Here is a 16,161-nt window from a genome sequence, read left to right as displayed (position 1 = left end):
GGTTATTTAAGATAAATCGGTTACTTATTGGGAAAGCCGACGTCCCGGCCCTGTCACAATGGGTATCGTCCAAGCGTTTATCAACAAACGCGACAAGCTCTTCGTGACTTCGGACAGCCCGGAAGAACCGTCATGCGTTCCCTGTTACGAGGAGGTGGACAGGAAGCCCGGTAATCCCAGCAGCTTCGAGGACCTCCACGCGAAAACCAAGGAGCTCTATCCGCAGAACTTCGAGGGCGCGTACTTGCTGCTGAGGAAAACCCTGAGCAAGCACTTCAACGCGACTTACAAGATAACCCTGAGCTCCGTGACGCCGTACGGCCTCAAGTTCGGCGTGAATTACGTCGGCACCAAGCGGGTGGGACTCACGGAGAGGTACCCGGTGATCTCGGGCGAGATCACGCCCAGCGGCAACATGAGCGCCAGCTTCGTCCACACGCTCGGCTGCAGATACAGATTCAAGCTCGCTACGCAGATCGTCGACAAGAAGTACAAGGCGTTCAGTTCCGGTCTGGAGTACCGCTCGGACGACTGCACCCTGGCGCTCACCCTGGCGAATCCGGACCTCGCGAGGCTGCACGGCACGCTGGTGTTGCACTATCTGCAGGCGATCACGCCGAGGATCACCCTCGGCACGGAGATCGCGTGTCTACGCGGCTCCTTGATACCCGGCGGCCAGCAGACGCTGATGTGCGCCGCGTTCCGGCACAGCACCGGCCCCACCACGTTGTCCGCCACGTTCGGCGAGGCCGGCATCCACGTCTGCTACCATCGGAAGGCGAGCGAGCAGCTGCAGCTCGGCGTCGAGATCGAGACGAACACGCGGATACACGAGTCCGTGGGCACGATCGTGTACCGCGTCGACATCCCGTACGCGGACTTTATCTGCCGGGGATTCGTCAATTCGGAGACCAGCATGGGCGCCGTGTTCGAGAAAAGGCTGCACCCGATCCCCGGGGCCTCGTTAATCATAAGCGGCTTCCTGAATCACAAGAGGCAGCAGTTCCGCGTCGGCGTCGGCCTGAACGTCGGCTAACAACGTTCCTTAATTCCTCGCCAAGAGTACAATACTGTATATTGCAAATTTTGGACACTCTCTCAGACCGCCTTCTCTGTAGAATCTTGGAAGCTTTTCGTGTGTCGCGATATCGCTCGGATAGAGAAAAGACAAGACGAAATAGAAAGTTTCATGTCCCTGATTCAGCTTAAAGAAAATCATTTTCCAAAAGCCCGTTTGAATATTGGGACACATCGTAAACCTAATTGCATATACCGGAACACGATTTTGATATGCACTCACTTTTTACGTGACAGGAGAATCTCCACGCGCGGAAACTATTAAATACTTATATTGTTAGATAGTTTGGAATGCGAACCTTTTCACAACAATACCAAACGCAATCATGTGTAACTTAGTAAAGTAATTTCAATCTCACTCATTAGTGTTTTATAGAAAGTAACTTTTTTTATACTCAATAAATCATTTTTATAATTACGATATTTAAACAATGCCTTTGATGATTTTTAATCAACATTAAGAAAACAAATCAATTGCTCTAATCGTCTCCGTTAGCTATTCGCTCATCTAAATTGTCCTGTTCCGCGTGCAAGGCCGTAGACTTCAATTTATCGAAATTCGCTTCGAACTTGTCGCTCAGAAGTCCATTTTCGTCGGCGTATTCTAAGATATCACAGATTAACGGTGATTCGACTCCCAGAACGTATTCACACGTTTTTGGTTCCAGTAAAAATAACGATACACTGGATGGGCTTGCAGTATGGTTCTCCACGCATTTCAATTTTACCTAAAACAAAAACAAACGGTGAGGAAAGTGCACAAAATTGTTTGATAAATTATAATATTTATAAGAAGCCACTTTTTTGGTTTGGAGAAAGATTATTATGGATCAAGACTCGTGAATTTCAGATGGAGCATTTAAAAAATCGCGACAGAAACGGACACCTCAAAATTTCTCTTGCAATCAAAGGTAATTTTTATCTTTTTCCAAACCATCTTTCAACAGGCTTAATACCAACGCATACTTCGGTTTGTCTAGAAGTTCCAGTCTTATCACAGCTACTTCCGTCGCTGTAAAAGTGTGAGAGGTGTTTCCTTAATTCTAACGGTTTAGGTTTCTTGTGTGGATGCGCGGCGATCCAATCCAAATGCTTCTGTTTGTCAAATCTACCAAGATTGACAATCGTCTTTGTGCCATCTCGTTCTATGTGGTACTGAACGACAGAACGTCCGTAGCAAAACTCGTACTTCCACCAACCATTGCCCTAATAACGCATTAAAAAAGAAATACACCGTTAAAAATGTACGTTCAGTGAGAATAAAATAAATCATAACTATGGATACTTGCTCCGTTCAGGCAGTTCTTTCCGCTGAGGAAATTCTGGACAGGACTAACTTCGGCAGGACTGATATTCTGATCAGTCTGTATTGCATTGATAGATTCGTCGATACTACCATGCTTATCCGGGACATCCAGTGGATGTATCTCAACCCTCACTCTTGGCTCGCCATCCTGTAATTTATTCATTGCAATATAGACTACGCTTTGATTATGTATACAATTTATAAAAAGCACCCCATTTCTTTTACTTGATTATGAAAAGGATTATTATCGTGCATATGTACAATTAATGTGTGCAAACTGTAGCATGATATAATGGATCGTCTTAAGTGCATACGAAGTGATTTTATATCATTATTACGTTGTTCAGTCAACGCTTTGGTACTATATAATAATATACTATATGTAGCAATGATAACGACATACATATAACCGCACAATGTATATAATACCTACTCTAGTGAAATATAAAGATAAGAAATCATATCTTATGTAACGATATAATTTTACAAGAAAAGGAAGAATTAAACATTCGTGAAGTAATAGTGGACACCGTGTCGGAATATGTAGATAAAGAAGGGACAGAATGAAAACAACATTTGCACAAGCTAATGGTACTACGTAATGATCGACAAGCGTTAATCCTGTTCCCATATATGCAAAATATTCTGACCTGGCCCTCCTTATCTACATGGAGGATTGCAAACACTTTCTGCTGCTTGTCATCCTGTGCAACAAATAATTAAGACAGTAAATAAATAGTAAACAAACTGAAAGAGAGAGTCAAGTGTCGAAAACTAAAAAGTTACAGAATGCTATTCGATTGCTATTATTTATCAAAATTATACAAGCTTCAATTAAATCTAAGCATACTAATTGTTTAGAGAGTAGAAGCAGTATTCTCTATATTACTCTGTAAAATTTTCAGATCTAAAAATCATTTAAAGTTTTATTAGTACGCCACACAAGCCTTTGCTATTAATACATATCGTTATCTCTCTACAGAATACTTGATTCAATTGATAAAAACTAAAAAGATACGGCTATTAATAAACAAAATATAAATATGTGCCAAACGATATATTTTAAGGTAGAAAATAAAGAGAAGGTTTAAGAAGTCTGGAAACGTCAAGTACACTTCACAGATTTACCCTCGCTTGTTGATGTCGCATCTTTAGACTGTCGAGCTCCATCACCATAAGCGACTTTGGTTTCCTCGGCGCATTGTCCACGGGCAGGCATGTGATTTCATTCTCCCCGGTGTCTTGCGGCTTGTAATCGGGATGATTGCACAACACCGGCGACAGTACGATCGCCTCGTATTCGCAGGACATGGTTTCTTTCAGCGAATACACGTCGTGTTTACCGTGCTTGTAACAGACGTACAGTACCTTGATGATTCTCGGCTTGTTATTCAAGTCGCACATCGTGCCGTCGGTCATCTCGATCTCGAGGTACGGCATATTAATCCCATCGATCTTCTTGATGGGTATATTCGACTTCCTGTTCGGATTCTTCGCCTGCTCGTTATAATAGGCCAAGAGCTTCGCCTTTTGCTCCGTGTCCAACGTGCCGAGGTAATATTCTTGCATCTTGATCTTCTTTCCTTCTCTGTCCTCATGATACTGCCGCACAAATCTACCGTGGCACAGCTCGTAAGTCCAGTATGACTCTAGCTATGTGATAGAATTGAATCGAGGTGAAAAAACGGTGTCGATGAACAATATTCCTCGATGAAAATGTACGACTGACGAAAAGGAATTGTAGTACAAGTAGATGAAGATGACATAATAAAATAAAATAAATATACAATTAAATATCTAAATAATAAAATATAGAAGTAACGGTACCCAGGTAGGAAGCACATGTCATTTTGACGTCAAAATGACATGTGCTTCCTACCTGGGTAGATGTACGATGTACGTAAATGCTACTAAATGCTTATATTGCTTCCTACCCTGTAGGAACAGCTGTTCTGCGCAAACATCGGCAGCAGAAGCTGTACCGGATTCGGCCCGTCGTACGTCTCGCTGTACTCATGCTCCTCCTCCGTCGCGTCCGGGATGACGCACCTGTATCGCTCGTTGTTCGCGGTGGTGATGAAATACGGTTCGGCGTTCGGCAGAGGGTCCTGGAGAAAGGGAGGAAACCGGACGGAGCACACGTCGGTACAAAATGACGGTATCGTCGCTCGCGAGTTCACGGCGATCGGGACACAGATGACGGGATCGCGCCGGGTGTACTCACCAGCAGTTCCGTGTCGCTCTTCCCGGGCCAGTTGATCTTGAATATAACCGTGTCGTCGAAGTGCCGAAAATCGTGGCCGTGAACGAGGGTGACGAGCACGCACAGCGCATTGTAGACGCCCCAATAGTTTCCCCACATCTTTCGCGGCTATTCTATCATGTTTCGATCGCCGCGCAATACCTCAAACATGTCATGTGCGTCAAACGTGTGTTGTAATTGACAGCCTGCGCTTTCGTGTCCGCTCGCGATTTGCCTGCGGCGACAGGTGGGACGGCACGGAGCACGGAGGCGGGAGAGGACGACGACGTACTTATATATCAGCGGAAAAAAAATATTTTCAAACGTCGTCTGCATGACTTCTTTTCACTGACGTGAAGCCGGTATCGCATGGCGCGACGAACTGCGCATCCGTCGGCGAGCGCCGATTGGTCCATCGCTAAATAGAAAATTTCTTATCTCACTTCGGAGAAACAATTACTCGTATTTTCTCAGAAATTTTCAAAGAATTTCTCATGTATTTTTATGGAAAAATTCTGAAAAATGTGTAAAATTGTTCAGAAATAATACTTCTGAAATAAATACTTTCAGAAATAATTGGATGAGGATTCAATTTCAAATTTTTTACACCTCTTCATCTTTCTTTCAATCTGATTTCCTCCATTTTCTATCAATGCAGATTAACTTTAATCTCGATTTAATTTACTTTTATCTTCTTTCAGTTCTAAGAATTAGAAAAAAACTCAGAAGTAATTTAATAAAAAAATTTGGAGTAACGATAGAAATGGACATGAGCCTTTGATGGACCCGCTTCCGGAGTATTTCGCGCTTCCGCTGCCAGGTGTCCCCGCGAGGGGATCGATTCATTCAAGGCTCTCGACAGTCTCTCGACACTCGCCCCTCTCGCTAACGCACGCCCGTTGGATTTCGTGACGGACGAGGGTGGACGAGAGAGAGAAGAGAGATCGGCCCGACGCATCGCGAGGTGTATTCCGCGGACACAATCGGAACGGTTTTTTTTCCCCCCTTATCTCCCGTCCGATCTCGGGTCGGAGTTGACACGAGGCAACGAAACGCGTGATATCCCTCCGCGCCGGACGCAGCAATGTCGGACACACGGCGACGTCGTAAATCCAACCAGTCATGCGGTTCCGACGATCTCTCGGACTCGTACGAGGAGGAGCTGAACGCGACGAAGGAGACCCAGGTAAGCCCGCGCGGGTAAACCTCTCGGCATTGCTCGGCATCGAGGGAAATTTTGGATCCGCCGAGAGGGATCCTCCCTCCGTCAACCTCGGCCCCCCGTCGCGCCCCGTTTCCGCGCTTCCTCGCCGAGTGTCGGGGAACGGCAGAAATCGGGAGCAAAGATTGTCGCCAGCTGAAAACAGGCGACGTGAGGCGGGCCACGGTTTTCGACGCTATTTATTAATTTTAATCTTTGATTACCGTCACGGTGGTCTGCGTTTTTACGACTTTGCACGCCGACCTGCTGCTGACGATGACCGATGATCCCGCGAATATCGTCTTTTCCTCCGAATGTATATTACTGTAATATGGATGCCGCATTTTTTTTATATCTGGAACGTTCTTTTATCGCTTCGTCAATTGCATCATCAATCTTTTCGCTTCTGGTTGAAGGTGCTTTAGTCGAGAGAAAAGGAAGGAACAAGCTACTGCCTGTTGGCTTGATGAATGTGTTGGTATATCCAGACTGAGAGAGTTGCGATTTGTGTACTTCTATTAAAGTTATAACTTTGCGACGAATAGTATTATTTTAAAGATACAATTTAAAATGATACATGAATCAGGCTTACGTCTTTTTTGTTAGCTAATTTCAATTTTATTTCAATATTTAAAATTAATTAGAGAAATGTCAAATTAATATGTAGAGATATTACAATTAATCAAATCTTTCGTTTACAGAAAAAATTAGCTGTTAGTTTGCCAGAGAATTATTGCGCAAAAGAGCCAGCGAAAAATTGTTTAATATGAGCCCTATACTTTTTAATAGAGTTTTACACTTTGATAAATGTGAAAGATAGAAGAGAGAGGCAAGAAAGAAAAAAATCTGTTATCTTCACTTTAGTTTTCACTTTAGTTAGTTTATGCGGTTTAATAGGATTGTATTGTTTTTCCTTTGATGATTATATTGGCTAGATAAAGAACCACAGATAACTAATCAGTGGAATCAATCAATAGACTGAAGGAGATATCTATTAATTGCAGGAAAATAGAAAATAGAATATATACATGTTGTAATTAACACACATAAATAAAACATACATATAAATTAAAAATACACAGTTAATAAATAATTGAAAATTGATTAAATTCTGGCCATCTATGAATCTTTTAATTCGGAACTAATTTGGACATGTTACATTGACCAATCTTTTATTTTTTTTTTACAGAGTAGCGAACAGACTGATGGGCATCAAGATTCAGAATGTGACATTTATGAAAGCGACTCTGATGTCGAGTCGCAAGAAGGCGGGGAACAACGTGAAAGTGGGGATGGGCAGGAAGAGGAGAAACCGCAGAAAAAGTTGGACGACGACGAGGACAGGCGTAATCCGCAGTATATACCGAAACGAGGAACGTTTTACGAGCATGATGATCGTACGACTGACGAAGTACCTGAAAGTACCACGGAACAGCAAACGAATGTGAAGGAGACCAAGGAGAAGAAGGTGTGGAAAGATAAGGAAGACAGGTGGGACCACGACCGATACAATGACGAAGAGCAAGCTCCAAAAAGACCCGAGGAATTGATAGCAACGTACGGTTATGATATTAGAAACGAAGAAGGGCCACCTAGAGCTAGAAGGAGAAGAAGATATGGGTGAGTTTATCACGGAGTTTTTTTTTTTATAAATCTTGATTTCATTGTATTATATACATATCACATATTTTTTCTAGCCGTGGACCCAACAAGTACACAAGGAATTGGGAGGACGAAAACGCTTATGGAAAGGCCACACCTGGTAGACCAAGCAACAGACGCTTCCAAAAAAATAACGAAGATTTTCCTGCTCTTGGTAATAGTAAGGTAAATGCCGCAAAATATACGTTGATTGTCGCGATTGATTATTGCAAGTGTTATTGAATATCTTTGTTTTGTTTCTCTCTTATTTGATACAGGATACTCCGAGCAAGGTAGAGGAACCTGTAATTTCGTCGGCATGGTATAGCAGCAAGAACAAAACACCGAACAAACCCCAAAACTTCCCGCCACTTCAGTCCCAACAGGATGATGTAAATACTAAGCCTGCTAGCGCCTCCAATACATCCATGTATGTGTAACATTTCTTTTTTTATATTTAACAATTTTATTGTGTGACAATAAGATGACGGAATCTTGAACAAAAATGTTATTGCAGAAATGAAAATAAAGCGTCATCAGATGAATCTACTAATACATCTTGGAAAAAGGACGGTAGACACGTTACTCAAAATACAAACGGAAGCCCTGGTTCTGGCGGTGACGCGGAAAAATTAGCTAGTACCAAGCCATCCCTAAGGGAGAATAACAAGAGGAATACCCAAGAGTCTGTAAGCTTGGCCGCGAGTAGGACGCGCGGAAGAGGTTTCAAGCCCAATGCTAATAACAACATGGTCACTAACAGAATAGTTGAGAATAAATCGAAAGGACGTGGCCCGGGTCCGGTTACAGTAGAGAATAGAAGGAATAACACCGCGCAGCATAATGAAGAGCATCAACTTGCTCATGACATGAAACAGCAACTCAATATTAACGATGGTGGTCAATATCATCAGCCTGCGCGACACAACAGTGAGTTTTTGTCAAGTATAGCGATATTAAAAGAATAAGAAATTTTATAAATATATTAATAGTCAAATTTCTCTTTAACGACAAGACTTGAAAACGTTAGAGAAAATTAAAAATAAAATTAACAATTTAATTTATCGATTAAATTGAGTAATTATACTTTTTTTATTTTATGTGAGATTATTTTTTTTTAGTATTTTTAATAATTAAAAAATGTCTAATTCAAAATATTTATTTGATAATTAAATTAATGTAAAAACTAATTTAAACATTCTGAGAGATATTTTTAGGAATCTAGATATAAAAAATTGATTTGTTTCTTCTCTTAGAAAATTTCTTATTGTTGCTTAAATTTTTACTATATACAGCTGCAAATATGTCTAACTTAATCTTTTTTCTAATTTGTAGAAGGTTTTTTCACGTCCTCCAACCAACACAGATCAAACACAGTACCACCTAGAATGCAACAACAGCAGCAGCAGCAACAACAACCACAACAATCACATCAGCAACAAACGCATTCACAACAACAGACAATACAACAACAACAGCAACAACAGGATAGTTCTGGAAACAGACCTAAACGATATTCCAGTCTTCGTCAACGACCTACCATTTCGGAAACTTCCACGCAACAGAATTATCCATCTCAACATACTCAACACGGATATTTTCCACCTCAAGGTAATGACATTGCACACGTTGATAATATATCTTACTTTAACGCATGTTTCTAATCCATTTCTTATGATATATGCTTTTACATGGCCTAATACAAGCATGTACTTAACATCCTTAACATTAATGTGTCGCTTGTGCATATGCGTACCTAGCTGGAAATTCAAGAGCCGTTTTGGAATCTCCAGGTAAGAAAAAAAAAATATATGTATATAGAAGTTAAAAGTGCATATAGAAGCTATCTAATTATCCCCAGATAAATATCTTTTTTACAATATTTTTTTTTCCAGAAAAACTAAAAAAAAAATTATGCGATAAAGAATATAAAAGAAAATTATTATTTCACATTTATAATATTTTGCAATGGTGATAATAAGATATATAATTCTTTTTATGCACAGATCTTGTTTGATTGATTAAACATATTTTTTCAATTTAGTTTATAAGGTATTGCAAACTGATTTATCATGCGTTAACGTTTTAGGTTACCCACAAGGTCATTTTGAGCAGTCTTCTCCGGTCGCTCCAGCCACAGCACCCATGGCAGGGCAACCTGTCATTTCTCTACCACCCGGTGGGCAAGCTGCTAGCTACGCGCCACCACCGTTTTTAGTACCACCACCACAATTTATACCACCTCAAACAGCACCTCCTAGTATAATTAATTATGTTCCCGGTCCAAATGGCCCGACGTTTCCACCAAACTTTCAAGGTTACCAGGGATATAATCCTTCGGTACAGGTGAGAAGAATAAATCTTTTTAAATATCAAAGTGAAAAAGAAAATCGCAAAAAGATGGATGCCATATAATATAAATGCTCCATATTTAATTTTGTGTAATTTAATATTGTAGCCTCAGGGTCCACCACCGCCCCAAGAACTGTACCAACCGCAAGGGTGTACTTACTATAGTCCCGCACAGCAACAGCAACAAGCAGTTCCTTTGCGGCGACCGAAAGCGGCTATACCTATTCTTCCACCACCTGATAATCAGCAGAGCGGCAGAGGAAGAGGTAGAAGCACTCAGCAGTATCAGAATAATCAATCTGGTGGTAACGCGCAACAGACTGAACACGAAGTCAAGAGCGGTAACGCGATGGAAAGTGACGAGAAACCCGTGCCGGGACAATTTGACAGTGCGCAAGTCGAGCAGCCGTGCACGCCGAGTCAGGAATCCCAGAACAGTCAGGCTCCAGACGTGATCAGAGCAGTGAACGATATGGACGGGAAGGTAGAGATCATCGCCAATGCCGACGCTCATATAAAGATTGACGCGTCACCCGTTAGAAAAGATAATTTGGACGATAGCGTCAGTGTTAAGGAACTATTAGAAGCAACTTCTAACGAGAAGAACGCTGTTTCCCACAGTCCAACCCCACAGACATTGGCCGGCGTCGAGACTGAATTAGGTAACATTGAATCCGCAATCCCCGAAAGTACCATCGTCGAGAAAGCTGCAGCCTAAATAAGCGTGATTGTTAACATTTTACGCTTCGTATTCATACGAACGTTTTTCCCCGCGATTTGCCGCGCGTTGAAGTGTCGCTTCGCGGAATTATACACGACGCGCGTGGGCGAAACGTTGCTTCGAAAACGTTTCTAGTTTATTCGCATACCCATAATCGTATATTTATTCTGTAATGCAATTGCCCATGCAATCTTTCGCTGTAGAATCAGGGATGCAGAATAACTATTAATCAATTCGTATTCGGAGAAGTGCTTTGAATGCACTATATTTTATAACAGATCGAGAGATATTAAAATTATCGTTTCTCGAATGCAGTTGCAGTAAACTAGCTATCTGACGTGTAAACCGCGACGTGTAGCTTTAAGGCCATTGATCCGCCACTATAGCCATTTAACGGTTTAAAAACGAAAAATCATGATTTATTTTATAGAATTCATGATTTATTTAACCCTTAAATGCCCCCTGGGGTCCAGCGGACCCCAGACCCTGTACAATGATATATTTTCAAATGTTCTTGCCAAAAGTGGAGCTCATGCTCCCATTGATGATAGTTGAGTGATTGACCTACCCGTTTGTACACTTAGCAGTACTCAGTTTACTTAATTTTTTATACTATGTTTAAATTGAAATTTTAACAACATAAGCATTTTATTCTCTTTTCTAAGCCTTGAACAACATTGAAAAAAATTTTTATAACTAAAGATAAAAAAAATCAATGAGTAAGGAGACATTTTTCATGCTGGGGTCTTTTAGACCCCTCATGTCATTTACGAGATTCTTGAGAGGTGTGGCATTTAAGGGTTAATTTATTTTGTGTAACAAAATGAATTAGACTTTTACCCATATGAATTTGGTTGAAATTGGACTTACAAAGGTATCTCGTAAAATAAGAGAACAAAACGATACAATGCATGTGTGTGTAAATCAAATTACATGTGAAAAAATTTAATGAAATTTTTTTTTTATTTGTAATAATTTTTTTTACGCAATAATGATGCAACATATTATATTATATATTATATATGACTGCAGTGACGGATATGAAGCTTTTGAAAGCCTTACTGATAATTGCTTCGGGGTAAAAAAGTTTTTCAAAAAATCGATACGCGAATAATGCTATTAAATATAAGTTTAAAGCATGTAAAAAAAGCGTATTAACATATGGGAACTATAATCCATATTTGTAATAATATCTAAAATAGCAGCCTCTTAACGCGCTGAAGTTATTATTGCCTGGAATATTAGGTAACGATGATTTTTTCATATACGAAGTCTATCTATAACTGGTCAATATTTAGCGAGGAACGTTACCGTGTACTAATGTAATATACTTGGCAGCTGCGCGGGCCATGGATTGACACGGTAATTCTATTACATATACTTTTTTCAATGTTATAACTACCTACAGTGCAGGAATGTTTGTAGTTATAATATTAACGAAATACATTTCATTGAATAATGTAAGTGTGCATCTTTTTGTATGTGTATAGAAATAATCTTTTTTTTTTTTTACATGCAATCGGGATAATATTTAATTTAACAGATGTCTGTTCTATCCGTCTGCCTTCCTTACGCATTTCTGCACTCTTTTTTCTCGTCTCCTAGCTTCGTTTGAAAAGAGAAGAGACCACGGTCTTATTTTGCAGAAAAGAAAATATGCGGAAGCACAACAGGAATGTGAACAGTTCATCGGATATCTTTTTAGTTTTCTCTTCTATATTATGATGAATTCTCTTTTATTATATTTTATTTACACGTTTCCGGCCGTTGTCATAAAGATAATATAAAGTACTTTTTTTTTTCTTTTGCGATATTAAGATATGCCTCTAAGATCTAACTCGAATATACTAGAGTGTTTAATCAATGAAGTAGATAATTATTTTTGTGAATACATTAAAAACAGCGAGAGCGGCAATGAGACGAAGCGATCAATTAATTTCATTTTTAACTCGCCACGATTATTAACGTCTAGGAATATACGGCAAAATTATGCAAAGCCTTAAACAAAATTCTATTGAAAAAAAAAAGATATAAAAACTCTCGATAAAAGGGATTTATACACGGTGAACGGCACTTCTGCGCAATAAAAATGTAAATTTAAGTGGAAACGGAGCGAGAGGAAGAATACGTCATTCGCTGTAGCATATTGTACAGTTTATAAAAACTAATATTACTAGTAATAACTTTATATAATAATTTTAAGCTTTAAACGTTAGGATTACGTACACTTTATTAAACTTTGTAGATATATTTTGATTGATATATCGATTGTATTATAGGAAAAATAAATAATCGCAAGTGTAACACACGAAAACGAAGCATAACTGAGTGCTTTTAAGTGCCGGAATAGGTAGAATATAACGCTTTATATTTACACTCTTGCGTTTATTCTGTTGAATTTTAAACGTGCGTCTCTTTAGGTCTCCAATTTTTCAGTTATCGATCTGTGATGTACATTGTTATTACATCTATATCTACAGTATAATAAAGTAAAATGTTTAAAGCAGCAAAAATCTCAACGATATCGTCGTGCACATCTCAGTATATACATATTATAATCGCCTATTTACATATTAATTGAATACTATGTGACTCAGTTCATTTAAATTCAACGAAACTTTAAGAAAGTTTGTTGAACGAGGCTTACTTAAACAGTACATAGGAACAACTCAACTCGATCACATCTACGAATATTACTGAGCTTTCGAGAACTATACTTTATTGCAGTATACAAAGCGCATCTCGTCAAATGTTCTTTTAACTATAATTTTCTTCGATCAATCTTGATGATATTTCTCGTCTGAAAAAATGATAAAGATCATTTATCGCAATTTTTTAAATTGTCAATGACTTTCGCCTGTTTCCTCTTGGATCTTGACTCGTCAGGAATCGGTTACTTTCCAGTTGCTAATTATCGAAAAACTATTGTACATGCCTCGGCATTTTTGTGAAGAAAAGTTGTGGCTTTCAAATTGGTTTAAAGAATTTGGAAAAGAACATTTGGCGTAGTTTTAGGGTACGAGAAACGAGAGGCTCATTCTTGCTTCACGTTTTGCGGTACACTGATTATGGCACTGAGAGGTATGATCTCGGTGCTTCGCTGAACGTTATTACTGTTGGACGTCGTGCGAATTGATCTCGTGTAATTTCGAGATTTGTGTTTAAGCGGGTCCGCGATACCCGCGACGTATCCGCGTTTGTGAGCGCAGGTTCCGTCGCCGTGGGAGCACCGGAAGGTACGCCTGAACTCCTTGCGAAACTTCCCTGCAACAAATGTACCCGCATCGTGTAGTCTTCATCATTTAAGTTTGTTCCCGTCGGAATATCCTTTGTGATGACGTAATAGAAAGGTGCGATGTGTAGAGGAAAAAATACATAAATTGTGTGAAAAGGGCAATTTGTGAGCTTTTGCTTTAAGAAAATTTTAAGGAAGCTTTTACTTTAAGAACGTTTTAAGAAAGCTTTCGCTTCGTACGTTAAACTTAGACGCTACAGGATCACTTTAGTGCCTGGAGGATATTACTGTAGTTAATGGAGAAGCGTGAGATATAAAAGGTTTATGCGATAGAGAAACTCGACGCTGCACATTTTAGTATATCTGCAATATCTTTTACGCTGTTTAGGATTTTAGTTTTACTTAAACAAAAAAATAAATTATTAAATTGTGTTACAGAAGAATTTAAACGAAAGGAATAATAATAACGATACTGGGACGGAAAGGAATACTATAATTTTTATATATCTAATATAAGCGAAATATAATATTTTAGAATTTTTGCTAACTTCGAAGATTAGGCATATTTAATTTTACGTATCGGACTTGAGATGTTTCGAACGTTCGAAAGCACGCGAATTACTTAAATGTCAACGAATTGTTTCCGCCGCGCATTTTAGTGTTTCAATCCATCATTCTCATGTCGAAAATTACATTTAAAAAAAACAAAGGAATTATCGCGACTGATCTCATTTCAAAAACGTTTTCCAGGTATCGTCAAGATATTTCGAATTTCGTTTCCGCGCTAATCGACCGTCGCGATTGGTCCGCTTCGATCGCTCTGATGGATCTGGGTATCGAGAGTGCGATATTGCGATTCTCGAAGTCGGTCCACGATCAAGCGCGAAGCCGCGTTTGAATAGCTCCGACCGTTCTTCGCTACCTGAGAGTGAATTTCGTGCATCGGGAACCGTTCGTTGGCGGTATCGCGTACGGATCGGTCGTGATAATGAACGTCGTGTGCACGTTGTCGCGCGCGGATATCACGATCTCGGTGTCGGTGACACTTGATATATACTAGCCGAAACGGCAGGTGACGGCAGACGAGAGGGAGATGAAGCCGGCCGAGGTTATTTTTTCTCCGAGGTGCGAAGGTGCATCGAGGTGCATCAAGACAGACACGCGATTATTGCCAGGTATGTCGTTATTTTGCTGCTCCGATTACGTTCTTGTGTGTGTGCGTGCGTGTGCGTGTGCGTGGGCGCGTGCGTGTGTGTGTGTGTTTGTGTGTTTTGTTACATATATTATATTTGCGCAAAGTACATACATAATGACGTAATGGCGTTTGCAGAATAGATTTCTAGGCCCAGTTTCACAAGTATCGGTTAACTTTTAATCTTAGATTAACTCACTCTTCGTCTCCTTCTAACGTCCCCCTTTAATTTAAGGTTAAAAGTTAACCGACACTTGTAAAACTGGGCCTAAACCTTTATGTAGCTTTCCGGAACGGATTCTGATCGAAATTTTATCGCTAATTGGCTAATTTTAAATTTATTCATTCCGTTGCGATCATTCTTTAATTTAATCTTATTATAGCGAACCGGAGCGAATCAGCTGGAATTCAGCCAATCAGGTAGCTCGAAGTCTACGTGTGAGAGAGCCCTTAAGGCCTATCCAGACGAACTTGCATATAGGTGCATAAGCATTTGCATAAGGAAATGGATTGGTCCATTTCGTTATGCACATGTAATATACGGACCAATCAATTTTTGTCTGGCTCGACCTTAATCGCCGCTCGATCTGATACGAGCTTAATGTGCGCCACTGTGCACTTTTGATTCGCGTCAGAGGGGACCTAGATTACGTATCTTTTCACGAGGTCGCGAAAATGCGAAAAGTGAGAGAATTCACTAGAGTATCTACTATTTCATTGGTCGAAATCTAGTAAATCTGTTCAGTTTTCGCATTTTCACCTCGTGAAAAGATACGTAACAGGCCCCCCCGCCCCCCGGGTGCAGCAAACGCAACCACCGCCGAAAGCGGAAATATCCGCGCCGCCTGATTGGCTCGTCACGGAGAGGCAGAGAGATTCTCGATATCCGCCGGGACTCGCTTACGTCACATCGCGTCCGGCCGTCGCGATTGGCTCGTCGCTACGGCGGCCCGAAGATTTCAAATCTCCGCCAGTTTTCGGCTGGCGTCGCGATAATCGCTCTTCGCGGAAGGAATCGCGTTCCAAACGTTCGGCTACTTCCTAGCTCGCGCTACTTTTGTCACGCGAGAGCGATCGTGTCTCGCGCGTCGAGAATAATCGCCTTTCGAAGTCCCGCGCGCGTGAATCGTCGTATAAGTTAAAGTAATAGCGTTTTTCTTTGGCAGAACTGGTGCGCACTCAGTGCACATTAAA

At 40.5% G+C, this 16,161-nt stretch overlaps 3 protein-coding genes across 5 annotated transcripts; 2 read left to right on the top strand and 1 right to left on the bottom strand.

Moving 5' to 3' along the window:
• Nucleotides 1-44: 44 nt before the first annotated feature.
• LOC112462518 (mitochondrial import receptor subunit TOM40 homolog 1-like) lies at nucleotides 45-1,065 on the top strand. Its single transcript, XM_025028337.1, has one exon. The coding sequence runs from the start codon at nucleotides 59-61 to the stop codon at nucleotides 1,034-1,036; it is 978 nt and encodes a 325-aa protein (XP_024884105.1). The 5' UTR covers nucleotides 45-58; the 3' UTR covers nucleotides 1,037-1,065.
• Nucleotides 1,066-1,385: 320 nt separating this feature from the next.
• LOC112462517 (endoplasmic reticulum lectin 1) lies at nucleotides 1,386-4,896 on the bottom strand. Of its 2 annotated transcripts, XM_025028335.1 has the most exons (7): nucleotides 4,608-4,745; nucleotides 4,318-4,491; nucleotides 3,512-4,036; nucleotides 3,034-3,087; nucleotides 2,367-2,531; nucleotides 2,044-2,283; nucleotides 1,386-1,805 (listed from the first exon to the last, which is right to left on the bottom strand). In XM_025028335.1, exons 1-7 carry the CDS (start codon nucleotides 4,743-4,745, stop codon nucleotides 1,557-1,559), a joined length of 1,545 nt encoding a protein of 514 aa, XP_024884103.1. In that variant the 3' UTR covers nucleotides 1,386-1,556. The 2 variants fall into 2 exon arrangements, with proteins under 2 accessions (XP_024884103.1, XP_024884104.1); XM_025028336.1 differs by lacking the exon at nucleotides 3,034-3,087 and having other exon boundaries at nucleotides 4,608-4,896.
• Nucleotides 4,897-5,487: 591 nt separating this feature from the next.
• Nucleotides 5,488-11,014, top strand: LOC112462516 (protein CASC3). Of its 2 annotated transcripts, XM_025028333.1 has the most exons (9): nucleotides 5,488-5,811; nucleotides 7,016-7,446; nucleotides 7,524-7,653; nucleotides 7,746-7,897; nucleotides 7,985-8,397; nucleotides 8,803-9,078; nucleotides 9,228-9,260; nucleotides 9,557-9,813; nucleotides 9,926-11,014. In XM_025028333.1, the coding sequence occupies exons 1-9, from the start codon at nucleotides 5,710-5,712 to the stop codon at nucleotides 10,535-10,537; spliced, it is 2,406 nt and encodes an 801-aa protein (XP_024884101.1). In that variant the 5' UTR covers nucleotides 5,488-5,709; the 3' UTR covers nucleotides 10,538-11,014. The 2 variants fall into 2 exon arrangements, with proteins under 2 accessions (XP_024884101.1, XP_024884102.1); XM_025028334.1 differs by lacking the exon at nucleotides 9,228-9,260.
• Nucleotides 11,015-16,161: the final 5,147 nt, after the last annotated feature.

The sequence above is a fragment of the Temnothorax curvispinosus genome, unplaced genomic scaffold, assembly GCF_003070985.1.
Source record: "Temnothorax curvispinosus isolate PA1 unplaced genomic scaffold, ASM307098v1 QBEX01012496.1, whole genome shotgun sequence".
Classification (NCBI taxonomy): Eukaryota; Metazoa; Arthropoda; class Insecta; order Hymenoptera; family Formicidae; genus Temnothorax; species Temnothorax curvispinosus.
Note: the sequence above shows the minus strand (reverse complement) of the source record. Positions and strands in the feature narration are given on the sequence as shown.